Here is a 19808-nt window from a genome sequence, read left to right as displayed (position 1 = left end):
AACCCCACATCGTCAGAGCTGTTTGCCAAGTCAGCACGTCTCCCTCCAAAGAAAACTGCCAGGTCCTGACCGGTTTTTTCCAGGCCGGTTCTGCTACCCCCGGCGCCCCCTGGTGGTACCTCTCCAGGCGAACATGAGAACCCCCAGGAGCGGGAAGGAAAGTCTCTATTCGGGAAGCCTAAGCATTTCCCAAGCTGCTCTCCTCTGAGCTGGAGGAGGAGGGGGGAAGCGAGCATTTCCTGGGCACCACTGGTTGCCAGGCCAGTGCTGGCTATCATCCCTCCAAACCCTCTCTCTCCCCAGGAGCAGAGGCACTGTCCCCACCTTTCACTTATGGAAACGGTTTGGGGGATTGATCTACCTTTCGAAGTGGCGATCGAGGGTCTCTGCCCAGGGTGCTTGTATGAGGGCCTGTTTCTTCCTGCCGCCCCATGCTGGTCCCCGCAGAAAGGAGCGGGTGTTCTCAGGCCGGCCAGTCCCCAGCGGGAGGGTCCTTGGCCAAACCCCTCCCCAGAAGCCTTCTGTGCCCAGATGCAGGGAAACAGCTGCGCCGTCCACGTGGACGCTTTAGCCCTGGGAGGAAAAAGACCAGCATGAGCGTGAGAAGCGTGCTGAGGATTCAGAGGCACTGACAGTCAGAGTCTTGATAAGATTCAGACCACAGCATCTGAAGAGTCGTCGTGGGTGTTGATAGAGGAGAGGTCCTGTGTCCTAGAAATTGCCCAGTCATTTGTGCTGGGGTTAAAAAAAAAAAAAATGTTCTGTGTTTGGCAGATTTGAGGGTGGGCAGCCTGCCGGGAGCCTGGATAAGGATTGCAAGTTTTTGTGTGTTCACACACGTCAGCCCCTCAGAACTTTAATCAAGTCCTGGGAGTTGCCCTGACCCCAGGGGTACACAGTTTCGTTTCTGAAGGGCCCTGCCTGGCCTCAGAATCGTCACCGGGCACATCAGCAGGCTCTGTGCGGGGAGCATCCGGGTCCTGACAGGGTGGCAGGGAGCCCGTCCTGGCCCCTCACCCTGACTCACAGCCACCTCCGGGCCCTTTCAGGTGCGAGTGGATATGTTTCGGGCAGAGGAGTTGATGTCGTGTGCCGGGCTGACTTCGCCCAGAATCGTCCCTTTGTATGGAGCAGTGAAGGAAGGTCCTTGGGTCAACATCTTCATGGAACTGCTGGAAGGTAAGGAGCTAGGTCCCACCCCTTCTCCCTCAAAATTCAGAGCCGAGGGTTTTCCCGAGTCTTTCCCAGGTTCACCTCGGTCCCCAGTCCATCCGTTTTTAACCTATTGACCCTGTGGCATTGGCGGGAAAGGCCTGCTTTTCCACCACCTGCCCTAGTCCTTGGCTTGGAGGCCTGGAAGAGCCGCATGTAAAGACTGGCCATTGGTCTCCTAGGTGGCTCCCTGGGCCAGCTCATCAAGCAGATGGGCTGTCTGCCCGAGGACCGAGCCCTTTACTACCTGGGCCAGGCCCTGGAAGGGCTGGAATACCTCCACACCCGCAGGATTCTACACGGCGATGTCAAAGGTGAGGCCCTGGTCCCAGCGGGCTTCCTCCTCTCCCGTCCTGCTGGTTTCTTCCCCCGTCTGCTGGGCTCCCTGGTCACCTCCAGGGGCGGGGCCGGGGCCAGGCTGACAGGGCTGTGCGGTGGGAAGGGGAAGCGTTCTCTAAGCCCTCCGTGGGTGGTGCCCACAGAGAGCCTCAGGTGGAGCTCCTACACACTGGTGACCACTGCGGGGAGGCAGGCCGCAGAGCTGAGTAAACTCTGCTCCTGTTCCCTCACTCTTGGAACGCCTGCCTGCTGCCTGCCTTGAGCCTGAACTGATACCCTCCTCCCTTCCTCCATGACGAATGAGCCTAATCAAAAGCAGCAGCTGCCATGGAGGGTCAGCCAGAAAATTGCCTCACTGGAGGTCCAGGGTGGGCCGGGCCCGACGTGACTCACCTGTTCCTCTTCTTCCCCGGGGCGGCCTGGCAGCTGACAACGTGCTCCTGTCCAAGGATGGGAGCCGGGCAGCCCTCTGTGACTTTGGCCATGCTGTGTGCCTGCGACCTGATGGCCTGGGGAATTCCTTGCTCACAGGTAAGCCCATACCCTCCCTCTCCACCCCCACCCCCCGCCCCTGCCTATCCCCATGATGATCATAGCCAGTAGCCTTAGTATTAGCCCTGTCCTCCTGTACCTTCCATAACAGAATCAGAGATGGGAGCGCTTATGTCCACCAACATGCCTCAGCCCCACAGCCACCCTAGAGAATTATAAGGCTATTCTTGTCAGACGTAAATGCAATAACGCATGTCAGCTGCTCATTTCTGATTTCCCTTTACACAGAGGAGAATGGAAAGGCTGCGTGCCTGGCCCTAGGTCCCAGGTCTTCTCCCAGAAGCTTCCACGGCTCCATCCCTCTTGCCTGGCCTTTCTGGGGGAGCTGTGCTCCCAGCCTGTGACCTCAGCCTTCCCGCGCCTTTGAGAGCAGTTTCTGGAGGCACAAAGGCCTGAGCTGTGTAGCTGGAGAAATATCTGCTTTTGACTTATATTTTTCTGATTGTTCAAGTAATCTACACCCATTGTAAGATATTCTGCAACTACAGAGTTAAATGATATAGAAGGGGAGGAAAAAAGGAATTCTCACCATTTTTCTTTCTCAGGAAGATAATCATGAAATTTTAGATAATTCCTTCCAGATATTTTTGGGTGTGTTTTTTTTTCCTGTACATAGTTAAGGACATTATAATCCAATTCTGTGCCCTGCTTTTTTTTCAGTTACAGCGTTAAGCATAAAATGGTTTCATGTTGACCAAAGGAAAAACAACCTTTTGGGGAAAAGTGCTTACTTGTTGTTAAAGGATTGTGATTGTGATTCTAAAGATGTAAATTGAACATGGACACTTGCCCTCCACTCGAAAATAACTTGGGGTGTTTCTTATTACAAAAATAATTTCTTTTCTAATGTATTTGCAGGAACTAGAGATAAGCAAAAATAAAAACTATAGGTCACCAGAACAAAAAACTGCTGTTTACCTCTGGTATCAATCCTTCTAGCCTTTATGAACATAAGTTGGTGTGGTTTTTTTCCTTCACTTACTAAAATTTCAGGAATATAAAAAAATAATAATAATAAAAAATAAAATAAAATTTCAGGAATATGATACCATTCATTAGTCTTCCACAACCTAATTTTCAATGTCCAGGCCCCTCCCCATTTTTAAAAAGCACTTTAAGGATTTGGTCCAAGGGGCAGCGTCCATATTTGGATGATGTATTCTTTGTACCAGTCCCAGCAGAACCCCTGACTTAGCTCATCCCCAGCAGGTTTGATATGAAGGCTTCATCTCTATTTAAAGCACTTTAACAGAGACAAGTTCAAGGCATCTCAGGAATGGACTGGGGTGGTCATTGCCGAAGCTCTTGCCTATCAGAGGTCACAGGTGACTTCTGTCTCCCTCGCCTCCTCAGGGGACTACATCCCTGGCACAGAGACCCACATGGCTCCAGAGGTGGTGATGGGCAAGCCCTGTGATGCCAAGGTGGACGTGTGGAGCAGCTGTTGCATGATGCTGCATATGCTCAACGGCTGCCACCCTTGGACCCAGTACTTCCGAGGGCCGCTGTGCCTCAAGGTCAGTGACAGCAGCTGAGACAGCCAGGAGGGACAGCCAGCAGGGCCACGGGGCTCTGGCTGCAGCCTTGAGGTGGCCTTGCATTTTAGCTGCTCTGCCGTGGCAGGTGGGAGCAGGGAACAGGGAAGAGGCCTCATAAATGTGGGATCCTGACTAAAATAAGTGTCCCCCAAATCTGAGGGCCCAAGGGGAGATGCTAGGTGAGGGATCTCCTTGAGTTCCTCGCAGGTCAGAGCTCTCTTAGGTCTACACTCTGGGCTCCCTCTGCCTGCCTCCTGAGAGGCTGGGCCCGGAGGTCCTGGGTGTCTTGCTGCCTGGCTCTAACTTATTCTACTTGCCCCTCTTTTTTCCCTTTTCTTGGAAAAGTCTCAGCCCTCACTCTACCCCAGGCCACTCCAGTCCTTATGACCAACCCCCCAGCACAGCAGGGTGGGGAGAGTGGAGAGAAGCAAGAAGAGAAAGCTGGGTGCTGGGAAATGAGGGGGAGGCAGGCCTCACATGTTGCTTTTTTGTTTTATAAATATATTTTTGTTGATTTCAGAGAGAAAGGGAGAGTGAGAGAGAGATGGAAACATCAATGATGAGAGAGAATCATTGAGCAGCTGCCTCCTACACACCCCACACTGGGGATCGAGCCCACAACCCGGGCATGTGCCCTGACTGGGAATCGAACCGTGACCTCCTGGTTCATAGGTCAGCGTTCAACCATGAAGCCATGCCAGCCGGGCCTCACATGTTTCTTTTTGACCCCCAGATTGCCAGTGAGCCCCCGCCTGTGAGGGAGATCCCGCCCTCCTGCACCCCTCTCACAGCCCAGGCCATCGAGGAGGGGCTGAGGAAAGAGCCTGTCCAGCGAGCATCTGCGCTAGAGCTGGGGGGGAAAGTCAACCTGGCGCTGCAGCAAGGTGAGAACCCTGTGCTGGCTGGAGGGCAAGAGAGGCTGCGGCTAGCGTAGTGGTCAGGAGCAAGGCACTCGGCCTGCCGGAGCCTTGGTTTCCCCATGGAGAACTTCAGGGTTGTTGGTAAGACTGATGTGAATAAAAGTGCGGAGTACTGTGCAGAGGCAGTGCTCAAGAGCTGGGGGGAGGGGGTGACAACATCTAAAGGGGGCCCAAACTCGTTAGTCATCAGAGAATGTGCAACAAAGCCAGCTGTCACTCTCCAGCCATTTGGGCGGGAGAGCCTGAAAGTTGGCAGCACCAAGTACTGACGGGGATGTGGGACAGGAGGCCTCAGGCTCTGCTGAGCGCTTGGTCAGCACTCAGGCAGACACCTGCCGACCTGTGAGCCACCCTCCACTCGGGGGCACGCTGCCAAAGGGATTCTCACCACATCCCTAAGGGGACACGCTGAGGACGGCGCTGCAGCATCGTTTGCGGGAGGGGGACTGGGTGCAGTGGGGTGTCCTTCCCTGGGAGAGCAGAGAGGCCAAGGGTGGGGGATGCCTCACAGAGCACCACACAGCAGTTAGAGCAGCTCCGTGTTCACAGAGCAGCCGGGCTGCTTAAAACCATAGTGCTGGGTGGAAAGAGGACCAGCTGAGTGAGGCCTACAACCCAATGCCTTTTTGTACATTAAAAAATCGATAAATAAAAACCACAAACACTTTGCAAGAGTGAGATCAAACCCAAAATGGCACATTGAACATAATGGAATGTTACCTGGGAGGTGGGCAGGGGAAAGGCAGTGGTTATGGGGATGAAAAGGGAATAAATAAAACAGGAGAGGGGCCTTATGTAGCCCCCAACCCCAACACAGACGTTGTAAGGATGGCTCAGGGGCTGAACTGCCCCCCACTCCAGAGAAATGGTGCCCTGGGGAAGCCTGTGGGAAAGGGAGGAGTAAGAGAGAGGGGGTCAGGGAGGCCAGTTAGCTGGGAACTCCGAGTTGGTGTTACCCCAGAATGGTTTTTAAATCTTCTCTTGACTATTAATATTAACAAAGTCCTTGTCTGGAGCCAATTCTGTCCTTTTTCAACTTGCTGCTGTGACCTAGGGAGAAATTGAATAAAAATCAGAAATACTGTCCTCCTCCCGTTGTAGGCGGCCATCGATGGGAGAGGCCTCCGATGGAGCACACGCTGCCCTCCTGCAGTGTGTCCCTCAGTGAGGCCGGAGCCCTCCCCACGGCGCGGTGCCGGCCCGGGCCACCTCACCACGTGTCTCTGTTTTGCAGTGGGCGGTCTGAAGAGCCCTTGGAGGGGAGAGTACAAAGAGCCAAGACATCTGCCGCAGGCACTCCAAGCCCACCCGCCACCACGCCCAGCCCACCCTCACCCGACCCTTCCAGCCCAGCCGGGGGAGCTCTCACCAGCGGCCCCGGGGCCCCAGCCAGCCGAGGACACCACAGGCGGGGCCCCCAAGCTCCAACCTCCTCTACCTCCAGATCCCCCAGAGCGAAACAAGTGCCCAAGCCTGAACTGGGGCAAGGAGGAGTCTGGGATGTGGGAACCCTTGCCTCTGTCCTCCCTGGACCCAGCCCCCGTCAAAAACCCCAGCTCTCCAGAGCGGAAGGCCACCTTCCCGGAGCAGGAACTGCAGCAGCTGGAAATAGGTACGGCCCCTGGGCCCCAGGCTTCCTCCTTGCAGCCCCTTCCCCAGGGATCGGCCCCTGCAGTCTGTGCAGGAAGACCCCTGGCCGCACCGCCGGACCCCTCCCACTCTTTCACAGCCTTCTTCTGCTTCGTTTCGCAGAATTATTTCTGAACAGCCTGTCCCAGCCATTTTCTCTGGAGGAACAGGAGCAAATTCTCTCGTGCCTCAGCGTCGACAGCCTCTCCCTGTCAGATGACAGCGAAAAGGTGAGTCGGCCGTGAACCAGGCTCCAGGGCACAGAGCAGGTGGCTTCGTGTCCGGCTGGTGAATGGGCCGTGTGCAAGTGGTGGGTGAGGAAAGGGAGCGTGATGGGGTCACCCTTCCTGCTGGGAGGGGTCTTCACTGGAGCGGGGGCCTTGGTTTCTCAGTGAGACCATCCATCTCCAGCCTGCACCGCTGGACACTAGGGAATGGTTGGCCACTGGGGATGGTGGGGAAGGAGGCTTGGGTCTGGTCCCCATAGAAAAGGTCCTCACCCTCTTCCAGCTCAGGGGCCCCTCGTGACCTCAGCCTCCTACTGAGCCCCAAAAGTGCCTGGTGGAGCCATACACCAACCTAGAACAAGAGCAATTCCTCACTGCAGGGGCGGGCCCGGGTCCCCTTTGCCCCAAGCAGACCAAGGCCAGAGACCGTTCCCTGAGCCAGGACCCTGAGTCTGTGCCCGCCCCCTTGTTGTTTCAGAACCCGTCCAAGGCCTCTCAGAGCTCGCGGGACACCCTGAGTTCCGGCGTGCACTCGTGGGGCAGCCAGGCCGAGGCTCGCAGCTCCAGCTGGAACATGGTGCTGGCCCGGGGGCGGCCCACGGACACGCCAAGCTATTTCAATGGTACAACACCCACCGGCTCAGCAGCCCCCAGCACCTGACCCACCGGGGAGTAGGAAGCCGGAGAGCTTTGTCTCCCTTCCTCTGGCACATGGCGAAGGGAGGAAGGCTCCTGGCACCCAGAACTTGAAGTACTTGGCATTAAGTCCATTTAGAGCAGTGGTCAGCAAACTCCTGAGTCAACAGAGCCAAATATCAACGATTGAAATCTCTTTTGAGAGCCAAATTTTTTAAACTTAAACTTCTTCTAACGCCACTTCTTCAAAATAGACTTGCCCAGGCCGTGGTATTTTGTGGAAGAGCCACACTCAAGGGGCCAAAGAGCCGCATGTGGCTCGCGAGCCGCGGTTTGCCGACCACGGGTTTAGAGCAGAGGCCCTGCTCGTCCTTTCCTGCTGGGGCAGAGGGACCGTGGCCCCTTGTGGGCTGTGGATAGAGTCTCAGAAGTCAAGAGTCAAGAGCCTTGGCCTGGAATCAAGAAACTGAGCGATGAATGTCTCTGAACGAGGTTGCTGGGATCCTCCTCTGGGATCTGAAGTCAGAATTGCAGAGAGAAATTATAGAACTTAATTTTCGAGCTTGGTTGCGTAAATTGTGTTGTGATTTCAGTAGAACTAGGGTTTCATCAGCTCACAGTCCCTGGCCCTCGCCAGGGCCAGTGTGACTCATGGTTAGCAAGCCCGCACCGCCTGGCCAGAGGCCTCTCAGCTCAGGGAACATCACAATCTAAGTTGCCTGCAGTCTAACTCAGGAATCTTTGTTGCCAGTTCCTTCCTGCTTTGTGTGCGCGCTGGAGTACTACGTCCCCCTGGGAGCCACCTTTAGCTCTTTGCTCTGTGCAGCGCCAATTCTGGTATTGACAGAAAATGGCCAGGAAGACCTAGCAAGGGTATAACCTCAGCGCCAATTCTGGTATTGACAGAAAATGGCCAGGAAGACCTAGCAAGGGTATAACCTCAGGGCCACTCCAGGCTAAATATCACCGATGCAGCTTCCTCATAGCCGGCCTGCTTCCCTCTACTTAGGGCTCCCTAGGGAGCCAGCAGTCGCTTTCCTGACAGTCACCTTGCTTGCATTCTAGGTGTGAAAGTCCAAATACAATCTCTCAATGGTGAACACCTGCACATCCGGGAGTTCCACCGGGTCAAGGTGGGAGACATTGCAACTGGCATCAGCAGCCAGGTAAGGGGCAGGTACACGCTCAGGGGCAGAGGACGGCTTCTGAATAAGTAGAAATGGCCTGTAGAGAGTAGTTGGCCTTGGATGTCCCCCAGGGTCTCCGGGCAAGGCCGGCAGTGGTGACTGAGGGGTTCTCAGGACCCACCCTTGGACCAGGTGAAAGTCAGGTAGTGCCCTCAGGTGCACTGCTTGGCTGGAGGGAGGTAGCTCCCGGGGCTGGGGGGAGGAGACCAGCGGCTTTACACGTCTAGGCAGCTTCTGCGGCCAGGGCCGCTGTCTCAGGCCCACTGCCTTGCTCTGCCCCAGATCCCAGCCGCAGCCTTCAGCTTGGTGACCAAGGACGGGCAGCCTGTGCGCTACGACATGGAGGTGCCAGACTCGGGCATCGACCTGCAGTGTACCCTGGCCCCAGATGGCAGCTTCGCCTGGAGTTGGAGGGTCAAGCATGGCCAGCTGGAGAACAGGCCCTAGCCCAGCCTCCGCCACCGGCTCCACTCAGCCAGAGCAGCCTTCCTTCTCGGGGCTCGATGCTGCCGCTGAGCCAGGCTCAGGCTGCTCCCAGGGATCTCAGCGGAGGGACCAGGCAAAGGGGGCGCCAGCAAAATGCCTCCTAGGGTCTCCCACTTGCGTCCTGCCTGACCCACCAAGAGAACACCCGTGCCCACGTGAGGAGGAGGAGGAAGTCAAGAGGCCTCTTCCCACAGGGAACAGAGAGGGTCTTCTCTGCCCTGGTTCAAACGAGCTGGCCTGGCCCTTTGGGTCAGTGACCCCTTGTCAGGGGAGAGCAGTTTGGGGCCCAGTCGGGGACCGGCCGGTGGGTGAGCCCCTCAGCCTCTACGCAGGAAGGAGGGTGTCAAGTGCCTAAAGACCCAGGGCCAGCACAGGGCCAGGTGCAGGTGTGCCCAGCCTTGGGTAAACGGGACCTTCTGACCCCCTGGCCTGGCCTGGCCTGGCCACTCTTCAGACAGAGAGGGAGGGAGGAAGGCCTGGCTGGGAAGTCTCCCTGGGAGAATGCACCACGTTCTTCAGGGTATTGCAACGCGGGTCCTGTGCCAAACTCCGCTTCAGCCAAGGACCAAAGAAGGTGTTTCAGTGACGTGGTTCTCAGTCCGCACGTACGTGCCCCTTGGCTGCTGGCCACGTCTTCCCCAGGGCAGCAGGCGCTGGGCCCCGACCGCAGGCCCAGCACTGCCCTGGCTGGCACTCAGTCCCTCATCTGTAAAGGTGAAGGGTGACGGGCATGAGACCTCCCTGACAGGAAATGCCTGGGGATACGGCATGATAGACGGGAAAGAAAGCAGCAGATGTAGGCGCTACTGTTACCCGAGCCACGGCTTTCAACATCTTGCACACCAGCTTCCCGAGACACAGCCCAGGCATCATGCCCACACTGACCCTGCCCTGCCCCAGGCTACGGGGGCACTGCCAGCTGCACTTTGCACTCTGATGACCTCAAAGCACTTTCACGGCTGCCCTCCAAGAGGGCAGGTCACTAGCACAAGCAGACTAGGAGATGGGGTGAAGGGACTCAAGTCTTGACCTGTCTCCACACATGTGATGCCTTCAAACCTCCAGATTTAAGATGAGCCTCCCCCCACCCCCCAATTCCTCTTCATTGCCCCAGTCCAGCGTCTTCAGGGGGGAAGCTGATCAGGACTCATGTAGCATTAATCAACTGTGAATCATTGGGAGTTGGGGGGCCTGCTAGTCTCAGCCCCTGGGGATGAGGGGGTATCAATCCCCTGAGATTCCTCCTTCAGGAATCTTGTCCCCAAGTCTTGCCAAGGTGCCCTCTGTCCAGTTATCTACAAGGAGCCATCCTGCTCCCCAGGGAGAGACCCCGGCCCCCAGTACATGAAGAACTGCAGAGTTCGAGTTGTAGGGTACTCTGTGAGCAATAAAGTTTGGAGTGATGACACGTATTCCGACCATGGCTCTCTCCACTCGTCGCCGGCTTGCAAAGACTCGGATCCTAACAGCTGCTTCCCTTTGCCTTCATGGTGGGATCTTGTCAAGTCTGCCCTGTGTTTGGGGCAAGGACGGCTTTCAACCTTGGAGTGGGGCTGCTTTTCCCACCACTCCCAGTAGGTGCTTCCAGTCCCCCCTCTGAGCTAGCCATCAGACCAGTTTGGCAAGATGCCCCACCGGTGGCAGCAGGGAAGTCCCTGCCAAACACTGCCAGGCCGAAGGGAGGACAACGAAGAAGAAAAGGCCTGGGCACTGACCAGGCATGGATAGTGGGCATACTGCATGCCCAGAACAAAGGGGGGCGGGGGGGACCCTGGACTCCCAGCCCTTCCAGCCACCTCCTGAGGCCTGCCTGTGATCAGAGGTGACTTCTCAGAGTGGGGACCCAGATGGTAGGAGCCTGCCTGAGGGTGGATGCCACCAGCACACAGGGTGCCTTGTCTCATCGGGTTCCACACCCCCTGGAGCTGTGCACAAGTGAGTGAGAGAGAGAGATGTGTGTGTGTGTGTGTGTACACACGTGCGCAGGGGCATACCCGCCCACCTTGGGGTAAAGGTCGGAGGTTCCGTGAGTTCTTGGAGGGGTCCTGGGTACACAGGGCAGCGGCCTTGGGCCGGAACGGGTGCAAAGGCCAGTCCGGGAGACCCAGGCTTACCCAGGCCCAGCCCTCCTCTCTGCCCGGGGCCTGCTGTGAGGAGCAGAGCTGCCTGGGCTCCCGGCTGGGGCTCCGGGCCGGAACGAGGGGGCGGGGCCTCCTCGGAGCCCGCCCCTTAAAGGCCGCGCCCACCCACGCGCCGGAAATCGTGGGCGCGGTTCCCTGCCCACGGGACTCGCCGGGACGTCACAGAGGCAGCGACATCACAGGCACCGGCGCCCACAGCGTCTCCACCGCCCCCCCAACCAAAGAGCACAGGAGGCGGAGGGGCAGCAGCCACCATCCCTCCCCGCCTCCCCGCCAGAGCCTCCTGGTCGCCTACTCGGTCTGCATGGGGATGACAGGTGGGCGCGGGCGGGCGCCGCGGGGCGGGCGGGGTGCGAAGGGATGCTCGGCGTGGAGTGGGCGGGAAAAGGGAAAGGGAGGGGCAGGGCGAGGAGGGGAAGAGTCCTGGGCCCGCGCTCCTGCCCCTGCTCCTCAAGGCGGGAAGGGGGTTGGGGGTGTGCACCGGAGGAAGGGCGACTCCCGCCAAAGCCCTGGCCACCCTCGCGGCGGGGGCGCAGCCCCAACTCCCAAGGCCTGGGCCCTGTGCGGTGCAGTAGCCTGCGTGTGCACGGGCAGGCATGTACACCTTGGGGTGAAGGCCGCAGATTCGGAGGGTTCTTGCCCAGAGGTTCTAAGAACAGCCTTGTGCCCAGAAAACGACTCCTGAATTATCCAAACTGCAGACAGCCGCTCCAATCACGCTCCAATCACGGTTAGCTGTCCCTGACTGAGGCTTGGAACGTTTGCCGGAAGCGAAAAGCAATGCGCTTGAACCGCTGTTTCAGGAGCACCTCTGTGCTTTGCACGCTTCACTGTGCAAAGGGGCAACGATGTTTGCCCTCAGGGCCCTGGGTCTCCCCAGTTTCTGATCATGGGGGCGCAGACCCCCACTGGAATGAGGGCTTTTCCCTCAGGGCCTTCTCTCCCTGGAAAACATACATGGGCCAGCATTTTAAAATGCGCCAAAAACCAATGCATACAAAAAAGAATAAACTGTGCCCAAAACCAACAACCAGAGAGCAGCTTATCCCCTTCCCCAAATTTGTGGGGTAACAAATTTATGCAGACATTTTAAGTCACTCCTGCATTTATTACACCCCCTTCAGGGGTTATGCTTATGCGAAGTAGGCCTGGGTCTGATGAGTTAACTGAACGTAAAATGTAGGTCAGCCACAGCCCCCGGCTGGGCACACCTCCAGCTCTGGGTCTAAGGAGAGCCATGGACCGGCTACAGCGCCTTCTCATCTGCGGCACCTGACCCTTCCCAGTACCCATGATGCCAAGGCCGCTGCGAAGGGCAAGGGAGAGTCCAGGGCTGAACCCCAACTGAGCTGAGGGCTCATTCACGCTCTTCAGACTCCTGGCCCGCCCCCCCTGAAGAAACGAGAGATGGATTGGCCCCAAGTAAAAGCACAGTGTATGTATCCAACTTGCCGTTTCCCTGACCAACAATGACACACCGGATATTTTCCAAGTATGGCAAAAACTGTAAAGGTCACTGTAATGAAAGTTAAAGACACCAGGAAGAGTAAAGGCATTGCATTTATTTTATTTTTTTATAAAGACTGCACAAAACTGTACCAGGGCAATGAACAACAAGGTTATTTGGTAGTGATAAAAGCAAGCATTGCTATTGATAATGGAAGAGCAGCTGAGTTTGTCCGAAAACAAAACTATTTGATAGTGAATCTAAGTGTTATGAATGTGGGTGAAGAAGTAGAAGAAAGTGGAGATGAAGGGAAAATCCTGCTCTTGACAGCCTCAGTAATTCTATCAAACATAAAGAAGAAATAATACCAATTTTACACAAACTCAGAAATGTATTGATCTTGCAACTGTCCTAAAATCCTACAAGTCCTGAAGAGGGAATACTTCTCAACTCATTCTCTGAGGCCAATATTACTCTCATATCAAAATCTGATAAAGGTATTATAAGAAAAGAAAATTACACACTAGTATACCTCATGAACATACACTGAGTGGCCAGATTATTATGATCTCTGAACACATAATAATCTGGCCACTCAGTGTATGTCTGTGTGTGTGTGTGTGTGTGTGTGTGTGTGTGTGTATATATATATATATATATATTTTAGAGGCCCGGTGCATGAAATTCGTGCATGGGTGGGGTCTGGCCAGCCTGGCCAGGAAAAGGAGACATGAGCGATTGGCCTGCCTGCCTGCTAGTCAAACTCCTGGTCGAGGGGACAATTTGTATATTAGCCTTTTATTATATAGGATATACACTGGGTGGCCAGATTATTATGCGTTCAGAGATCATAATAATCTGGCCACCCAGTGTATATGTGAAAATTCTAAAAAAGAAAAATAGCAAATCAGATTCAAGAGTGTATAAAAAGATAATACATTATGATGAAATGAGGTTTATTCCAGGAATGCAAGATTAATTTTTTAAAATTTTTAATCAGTGTATTTCACCATAAAATGAATTATTAACAGAAAATATATAATAGTATTCATGTTAACATGTAACATGCTATATATAACAATATGTTAACTGAAAATAAAAGGAAAACTATATGATAATCTCAATAATTTAAAGAAAGCATCGGACAAAATCCAACATCCCTTCCTAACTAAACACTAAGTAAACCAGGAATAGAAGGGAACGTTGTCAACCCAATAAAAGGCATCTATAAGAAAAACTACAGCCAGCCTGGCCAGTGTGGCTCAGTGGATAGAGCGTCGGCCTGCGGACTGAAGGGTCCCAGGTTCGATTCCAGTCAAGGGCACATGCCTGGGTTGCAGGCTCAATCCCCAGTGTGGGACATGCAGGAGGCAGCTAATCAGTGATTCTCCCTCATCATTGATGTTTCTATCTCTCCCTTCCCCTTCCTCTCTGAAATCAATAAAAATATTTTTTTAAAAAAAGAAAAACTACAGCCAACATCATACTTAGTGGTGATCTACTGAATGCTTTCTCCCTAAGCTCAGGAACAAAGCAAGGATGTCCACTCTGCACTTCATTCAGCATTGTATTGGAGATTGTTCTCAGTGCAGTAAGGCCAGAAAAGGAAATAACTGAAACCAGTTTGGCTCAGTGGATAGAGCGTCAGCCTGCGGACTGAAAGGTCCCAGGTTCAATTCTGGTCAAGGGCACGTAGCTTGGTTGCGGGCACATCCCCAGTAGGGGGTGTGCAGGAGGCAGCTGATGGATGTTTCTCTCTCATCAATGTTTCTAGCTCTCTATCTCTCTCCCTTCCTCTCTGTAAGAAATCAATAAAAATAAATAAATAAATAAATAAATAAGTAGAAAGAAAGAAAGAAAAGGAAATAAAGAGACACCTAGATTGGAAAGGAAGAAGTAAGACTGTCTTGAGTCACACACGTTATTATTTATGTAGAAAACCTATGAATCTATTAAAAAATAAAACTAGAACTTGTAGGATTTTAGGACAGTTGCAAGATCAATACATTTCTATTTACTAGCAATCGGCAATTAGAAATTGAAATTATTTCACATACTACAGAATGCCACAGAAGTCCCGAGTTGAGTCAAACTCCGACTTTTGTTTCCAACCCCCAGTGCTGCTGTGAGGTCCACACTATAATCACTTTTCCTCCCATCCGCCTCCAGTTGCTGTTCATGGAAGGATTAAGGCTGCAGGATGTTGACTCAATAGATAGGGAAACTTGGTAAACAGGCAAGGAAGGCTGAGAGGTCAGAGGCCTGGGAGGAGCAGCACTTGGGCAGGTGAAGCTGAAGATGATGAGCGAGGTGGGGAGGAAGCCAAGGGCGTGTGATCATGGAGGAGGTGAAGGGTTCTGAAGAGAACTGTCCATGGTGGTGCAGACTTCTAGCCCATTTCATCCAGGATCCCATGGCCCTGGCTGGATACCGAAGTGCCCAAGTCCCAGGACCAGCCAGGCAAGGACCCTCCTCAACCTCTACATCTCTGGGAAGAGGCCACAGCACATCCTGATCCTTTTGATATAATCCTGGGAGCAGTTCTCAACCAGAGCCAGGGTTGTCACTTCCTGCCACGCTCCAGGCTCATGGGAACCCAGCTTGCCCATTGCCGTGATGACTTCACCATTAACCCCTACCCACTACCCTGGGGATCAAGGAATGGGACAGCCTGCTGCCTCCCACCCCCAGAGACTGAAGAAGAAAAAAAGCTTTTGCAGTAAAAGACATAAATCTCCAGGGAGGGATCGAATGTGCCAAAAACCTGCGTGGGAAGACCTTCCCCAAGGAGTCTCTGTGGAGGGTTATCAGAGCTCCTAAATAATCAGATCCGTGTCAGCATCACCTGGGTTGAGAGCCTGGGCCCAGAGTTGGGGATGGATGACCCCAGGATGTGATGGGGTGAGAAGCCAGGGGAAGAGAGGATGGACTTCGGGATAGGAGGGACAGGGGTAGGTTGAGTGGCAGATCTGAAGCCTGGCTGGAAGAGAGTGGAGAAAGGGACAGAGGGACAGGAATGGAGGGAGATGAGGAAGGCTCATGTGGACATGACGGGGAACCCCGCACAGTTCCAGGCTCCTGGGTAGGACAGCATGCAGGACAGGGCACTTGAGTTTCCTGAGTCCAATCTGCATTCACGTGCTGACTTCCTGAATGATCAGCTGAAGGACCTTGGGCAAATGAACCTCTTTTCTGTTGAATCAACGAGATAAAGCACAGAAAGTGCTCAGCATAATGCCTGGGTTAGTAGTTCTCAGTAAATGGACCTGAGTACTGCCAGCATTCACCCTTACGGAGGGCCAGCATGGACCAGCATGGCAAGTGGAGGGGAGCGGACATGGAGGATAGGTCTTCATGTCTGCTGACACTGGCTAGGAAGAGGGAGGAAACGAGGGTTAAGATGGGAGAGGGAACGGCAAATGGGTCAAGGTGAGGAACGGAGAGAGATGGAGCGGATGGCCGAAGCATCGCCAACAGCCCATGTTCCAGAACCCCTCCCCACCTTCTTTCTGCCAGGTGCTGATGGGTTTCCCTGCTGTAGCAAGGATTCGGTGGACATAGTGGAAACACAGTGAGAACCAGGCCCCCATCATTGGAGGACCTCTCCCCCACCTTCCAGGACCGCCAACCCTTATCCCCACTTGCCACCACTGCCACGTTTTCGTGTACCCTCCCAACCCAGTATCTCCCTCCATATATTTTCAAAATCTCCCCAAGGATAGTATCCAGGCCAAAAGGCCATGGGGCGGGGCGGGGGGGGGGGGTCCAGGGGGCGGGGACTGTGGGTAGCACCCCCTCCTGCTTCTGTCTCCAGTCTCTGATCTTGGAGGAGGACTAAGGGGGTAGTGAGACATACCCAGGGACGTGGATGGGACCTGACCCCTTAGATCCACCTTGCTCTAAGGTCAGAGCTGTCCGAGTTGGGGTTGGGCAGGTGCCTAAGGAAGGAGAGGGGGTCCCATGGCTGAGCACTGAAGGCAAGGGGCCAAGATGGCAGCACATGGCCCACAAGACTGAGGGAACCCTATGCACACACGCACACACACACACACACACACACCTCTGCTCTTCACATCTGCCGAGCTGGGACTGAGCAGGTTGGGGAAAGGCAGTGCTCTGGGCTTTTCCTTCTATGAGGAGCCACTTCCTGGGCACGGGTCCTCCAAGGGAGCCGCATCAGCTGACTGAGATGCTTGATTAAAATGCAGATTCGTGGGCCTCGCCTCCAACCAGTTGGGTCCCTCCTTGTGGGGGGCCAGGGAGACAACTTGGCAAGCTCTCCGGACACTTTCTAAACTCACTAAAGTTTGAGACTACAACTCCAGAATTCTTAGTGGGAGTGGGGACAGCCAGGGGAGTAGATAAGCTGGGGGCATCTTGCCATCCCCTGTAGAAGGATCCCCCTCCCCGCTAAAGCCATCCCACCAACCCCGTGGAGCCCTGTCACCCAATCTGTCTCCTTCTGTCTTAGGATTGACTTAAGCCAACACCAGCTCCAGCCTTCACAGGAGCATCTCCAGCCTGAACAAGAGGAACTCCAGCCTGAACAAGATGAAATCCAGCCTGAACAAGATGAAATCCAGCCTGAACAAGATGAAATCCAGCCTGAACAAGATGAAATACAGCCTGAACAAGAGGAACTCCAGCCCGAACAAGAGGAGATCCAGCCCGAACAAGATGAGATCCAGCCCGAACTAGATGAGATCCAGCCCGAACAAGATGAAATCCAGCCCGAACAAGATGAAATCCAGCCCGAACAAGATGAAATCCAGCCCGAACAAGATGAGATCCAGCCTGCACAAGAAGAGCTCCAGCCTGCACAAGAGGAAGATGGGAAAGAGGTAACGGTGGGCCGGGTCACCTCTTATGGAGAGGTGGTAGACAAGGCCCATCTTCCCTAAATTCTAACCAGCCCCTAGCCTTGACAATTCTGGGACCCTAGTACCAAACCGCTATTGACCTGCTCACACCACCTCCCTTCCCCAGGAGGTCTCTGCAAAGAGGCAAGTTTGGGGAGGAAGTGAACAGTGTGTGTGTATGTGTGTGTGTGTGTGCGCGCGCGTGTGCACGTGCGCGCCCCTGCGTGCGAGGGTTGGGGTCAGGGGAGCAGGGCAGGGAATTGGTGCAAGGGAAGGACCCTAGGAGCAGGGGCCTCCTCAGCTTTCAGTTGAAACTTTTCAGAAGGAAGATGAATTGCCAGACTTGAATCTCCCACCTAACGAGGACCTGGAACAAGACACAAAACTGAAGCAGGAGGCCGAGGCTATGCCGCCATTGGAGTGTGGCCCGCCGTTGGAGATCTACCCCATGCTTAAGCCTGAGGCCAAGCTGGACTCCAGCTCGAAGCTCTTCAGTGAAGACCTGGGGGAACAGAGGTCCAGGGAAGAATCCCTCCGGCCCCTCAAGAGGGCGCCAACACAGAACATCCAACCGTGGAATGTGAGGTCAAGCTCCATCACGTACCCGAGTATCACGGACGAGGAACAAGTGGACAGCTCCCATCGCTCCATCTTTGTGCAGACTTCCAAGCACCTCTTCTGGGCAGACAAAGATACCCAGGCCTCAGAATACAACCTGCAAATGGAGACCGGCATGCAGCGTGGCGAGAGCATAGATATGACCGCCTGCCACCTGAGCCAGAAGTCAGTCCCCCAGCCGGTCCCCATAAAGCAGTTCCAGGACGCAAGCACCCAGCCAGAGCTTTCAGAACCAGGCACCCAGCAGCCGTCAAGCACTCACTTGCCCTCCCCCATTCTCACACCAGCTATCAACTTACAAGATCTGGTCAACTTCGCATCTTCCCTGGCCATAGCCTCCTCCAGCAACAGGGACTTGCCCTGTTTGGAGCACATGATGAAACCTGCCCCCCAGAAGGCCGTGGAGCCTCCTGCGGTGCCCATGGTAGAGAGCACCACCCTGCTTGCCCAGGAGGAGCCAGAGCAGGAAAAGCTCTCTGACTTGCAAGAGAGGCCACCCGAGAAGTCTCTGGAAGCCGGAGAGCCACAGGAATCTTCCAAGCAGGAAGACAAGACCCTTCGCCCTTACTTTGACTTTAGCAAGCCGGAGCCCCAAAGGACCGCCTTTAAAGGGAAAATCAAGTTTATCCGGGCCCCGGCCAGGTCCTCTTCACTGAATGGAGACAGGAAAGAGTAAGTGAGGCTGGCACAGAGGAGGCTGTGCGAGGATGTGTGGGGTGGGCCCGCTCCTCACAGTTTCATGAGGACAGGGAACAGTGGGATGAGGGGCTGGGTGGAGGAAGGAGTGGGCTGGAGGAGGCCTGGGGACCTTGGAGAGGGAGCACTCCAGGGCTCGCCAGGGACCTGGGTTCAACATGGGAAGGGCCATTCTAGCATTAGGAAGCTTCTCACCCAGCGGGCAGATGACCTGTCCCTCATCAGAAATGCTCAGGCTAATGTCTTCCATGCCAAGCACCTGATGGCTCCAGCCCTGGGCCCAGGACACTTCCATCGAGTGGCCAGTGAGGGAAAGGGGTTCTCCGGCACCCCTTGCTTTCTAGTGGTGCATGGACACAGGGCAATGTCAGCTGCCCATCAGCGTGCGGCAGGAATTGTTCCTCTTGCCCCAGTGCCCTCCCCAGAGCGGCCTCTGGGCTCATCCCTCTCCCTTGCCCCTCTCACGGGAGCCCAAGTCACACCCTCTCTTTTGCATTGCAGCTCCACGCCGGGAACCAAGAAAGAGCATCCACTGATGCTGAAAATCCATTTTAAGCTGTTGCCCACTTCTTCCCCCAGAGATATGACTAAACAAAACCAATAAAGCCTCCAGTGCTGCCCCGGCTCAGACCTTTTCTGCAGAAGCTCCTGAACCAGTGAACTCACCTGGCTGCGAAGTCCTTGTCTCGATTTTTTAGGGATGCCACCCCCATTTTTTAACTACCCCAGGTCCCCCTGCCCCCCCGAGGGCTCTACCAGCCCCGTTTGTCCCTGCTCACTCCCCACAGGTAGTTCCACTTTACCTGCACCCCCCTAGCCTCCATATCATCAACAGACTCATGACTAGTCTTGGGGAGGCCTCAGTGCCCTCTCTGAGGCTCAGGTCCTTAGAGCATAAAATGGGGCTTCCCCGTGGCCTGAAGCCAGGGACACATCGGGGACATCTAAGGAGAGAGTCTCGGGGGAGGGGCGTGCGGGCTGAGCAGGCAAGAAGGTAACTGAAGGGAGTTCTTTCTCCTGCTTCTCTCCGTGAGGAAGGATGGTGTCCTGGGGCTGGAAGGAGGGAAATAATGAAGCTGGAGGAGTGGCCCTCCAGGACCCCACAGCCTGGAGTTAGAGATACCCCAAAATGTAGAGGGGAGCCATGTGTAATAGTGCATGCAACCCAGACACACACACGCACACACATATTCCCAGCTGACCAGCACATCATACAGACAGGCAACTCACATAACACACCCACACAAAGACAGAGGAAGCACGCTCCACACATGCCATGCACACAAGCGCATCAGCACAAACGTACTAGATATACACACAG

General features: G+C 54.7%; 2 protein-coding genes across 2 annotated transcripts in view; both read left to right on the top strand.

Annotated features, from left to right (window-relative positions):
* Window positions 1-9090, top strand: part of MAP3K14 (mitogen-activated protein kinase kinase kinase 14) — a 42125-nt gene extending 33035 nt beyond the window's left edge. The window contains exons 7-16 of the mRNA XM_008149240.3: window positions 1050-1179; window positions 1395-1526; window positions 1978-2082; window positions 3457-3620; window positions 4375-4525; window positions 5796-6173; window positions 6314-6420; window positions 6896-7040; window positions 8119-8219; window positions 8523-9090. Of these exons, the coding sequence (XP_008147462.2) occupies window positions 1050-1179; window positions 1395-1526; window positions 1978-2082; window positions 3457-3620; window positions 4375-4525; window positions 5796-6173; window positions 6314-6420; window positions 6896-7040; window positions 8119-8219; window positions 8523-8687 (1578 nt within the window). The 3' untranslated portion in view covers window positions 8688-9090. The remainder of the gene's footprint in view (window positions 1-1049; window positions 1180-1394; window positions 1527-1977; window positions 2083-3456; window positions 3621-4374; window positions 4526-5795; window positions 6174-6313; window positions 6421-6895; window positions 7041-8118; window positions 8220-8522) is intronic.
* Window positions 9091-11082: 1992 nt separating this feature from the next.
* SPATA32 (spermatogenesis associated 32) lies at window positions 11083-19105 on the top strand. The gene is made up of 5 exons (XM_054709138.1): window positions 11083-11184; window positions 15831-15885; window positions 16786-17155; window positions 17496-18463; window positions 18989-19105. The coding sequence occupies exons 1-5, from the start codon at window positions 11172-11174 to the stop codon at window positions 19089-19091; spliced, it is 1509 nt and encodes a 502-aa protein (XP_054565113.1). The 5' UTR covers window positions 11083-11171; the 3' UTR covers window positions 19092-19105.
* The last annotated feature ends 703 nt before the right edge of the window (window positions 19106-19808 follow it).

This window comes from Eptesicus fuscus, chromosome 20, assembly GCF_027574615.1.
Source record: "Eptesicus fuscus isolate TK198812 chromosome 20, DD_ASM_mEF_20220401, whole genome shotgun sequence".
NCBI classification, from domain to species: domain Eukaryota; kingdom Metazoa; phylum Chordata; class Mammalia; order Chiroptera; family Vespertilionidae; genus Eptesicus; species Eptesicus fuscus.
Note: the sequence above shows the minus strand (reverse complement) of the source record. Positions and strands in the feature narration are given on the sequence as shown.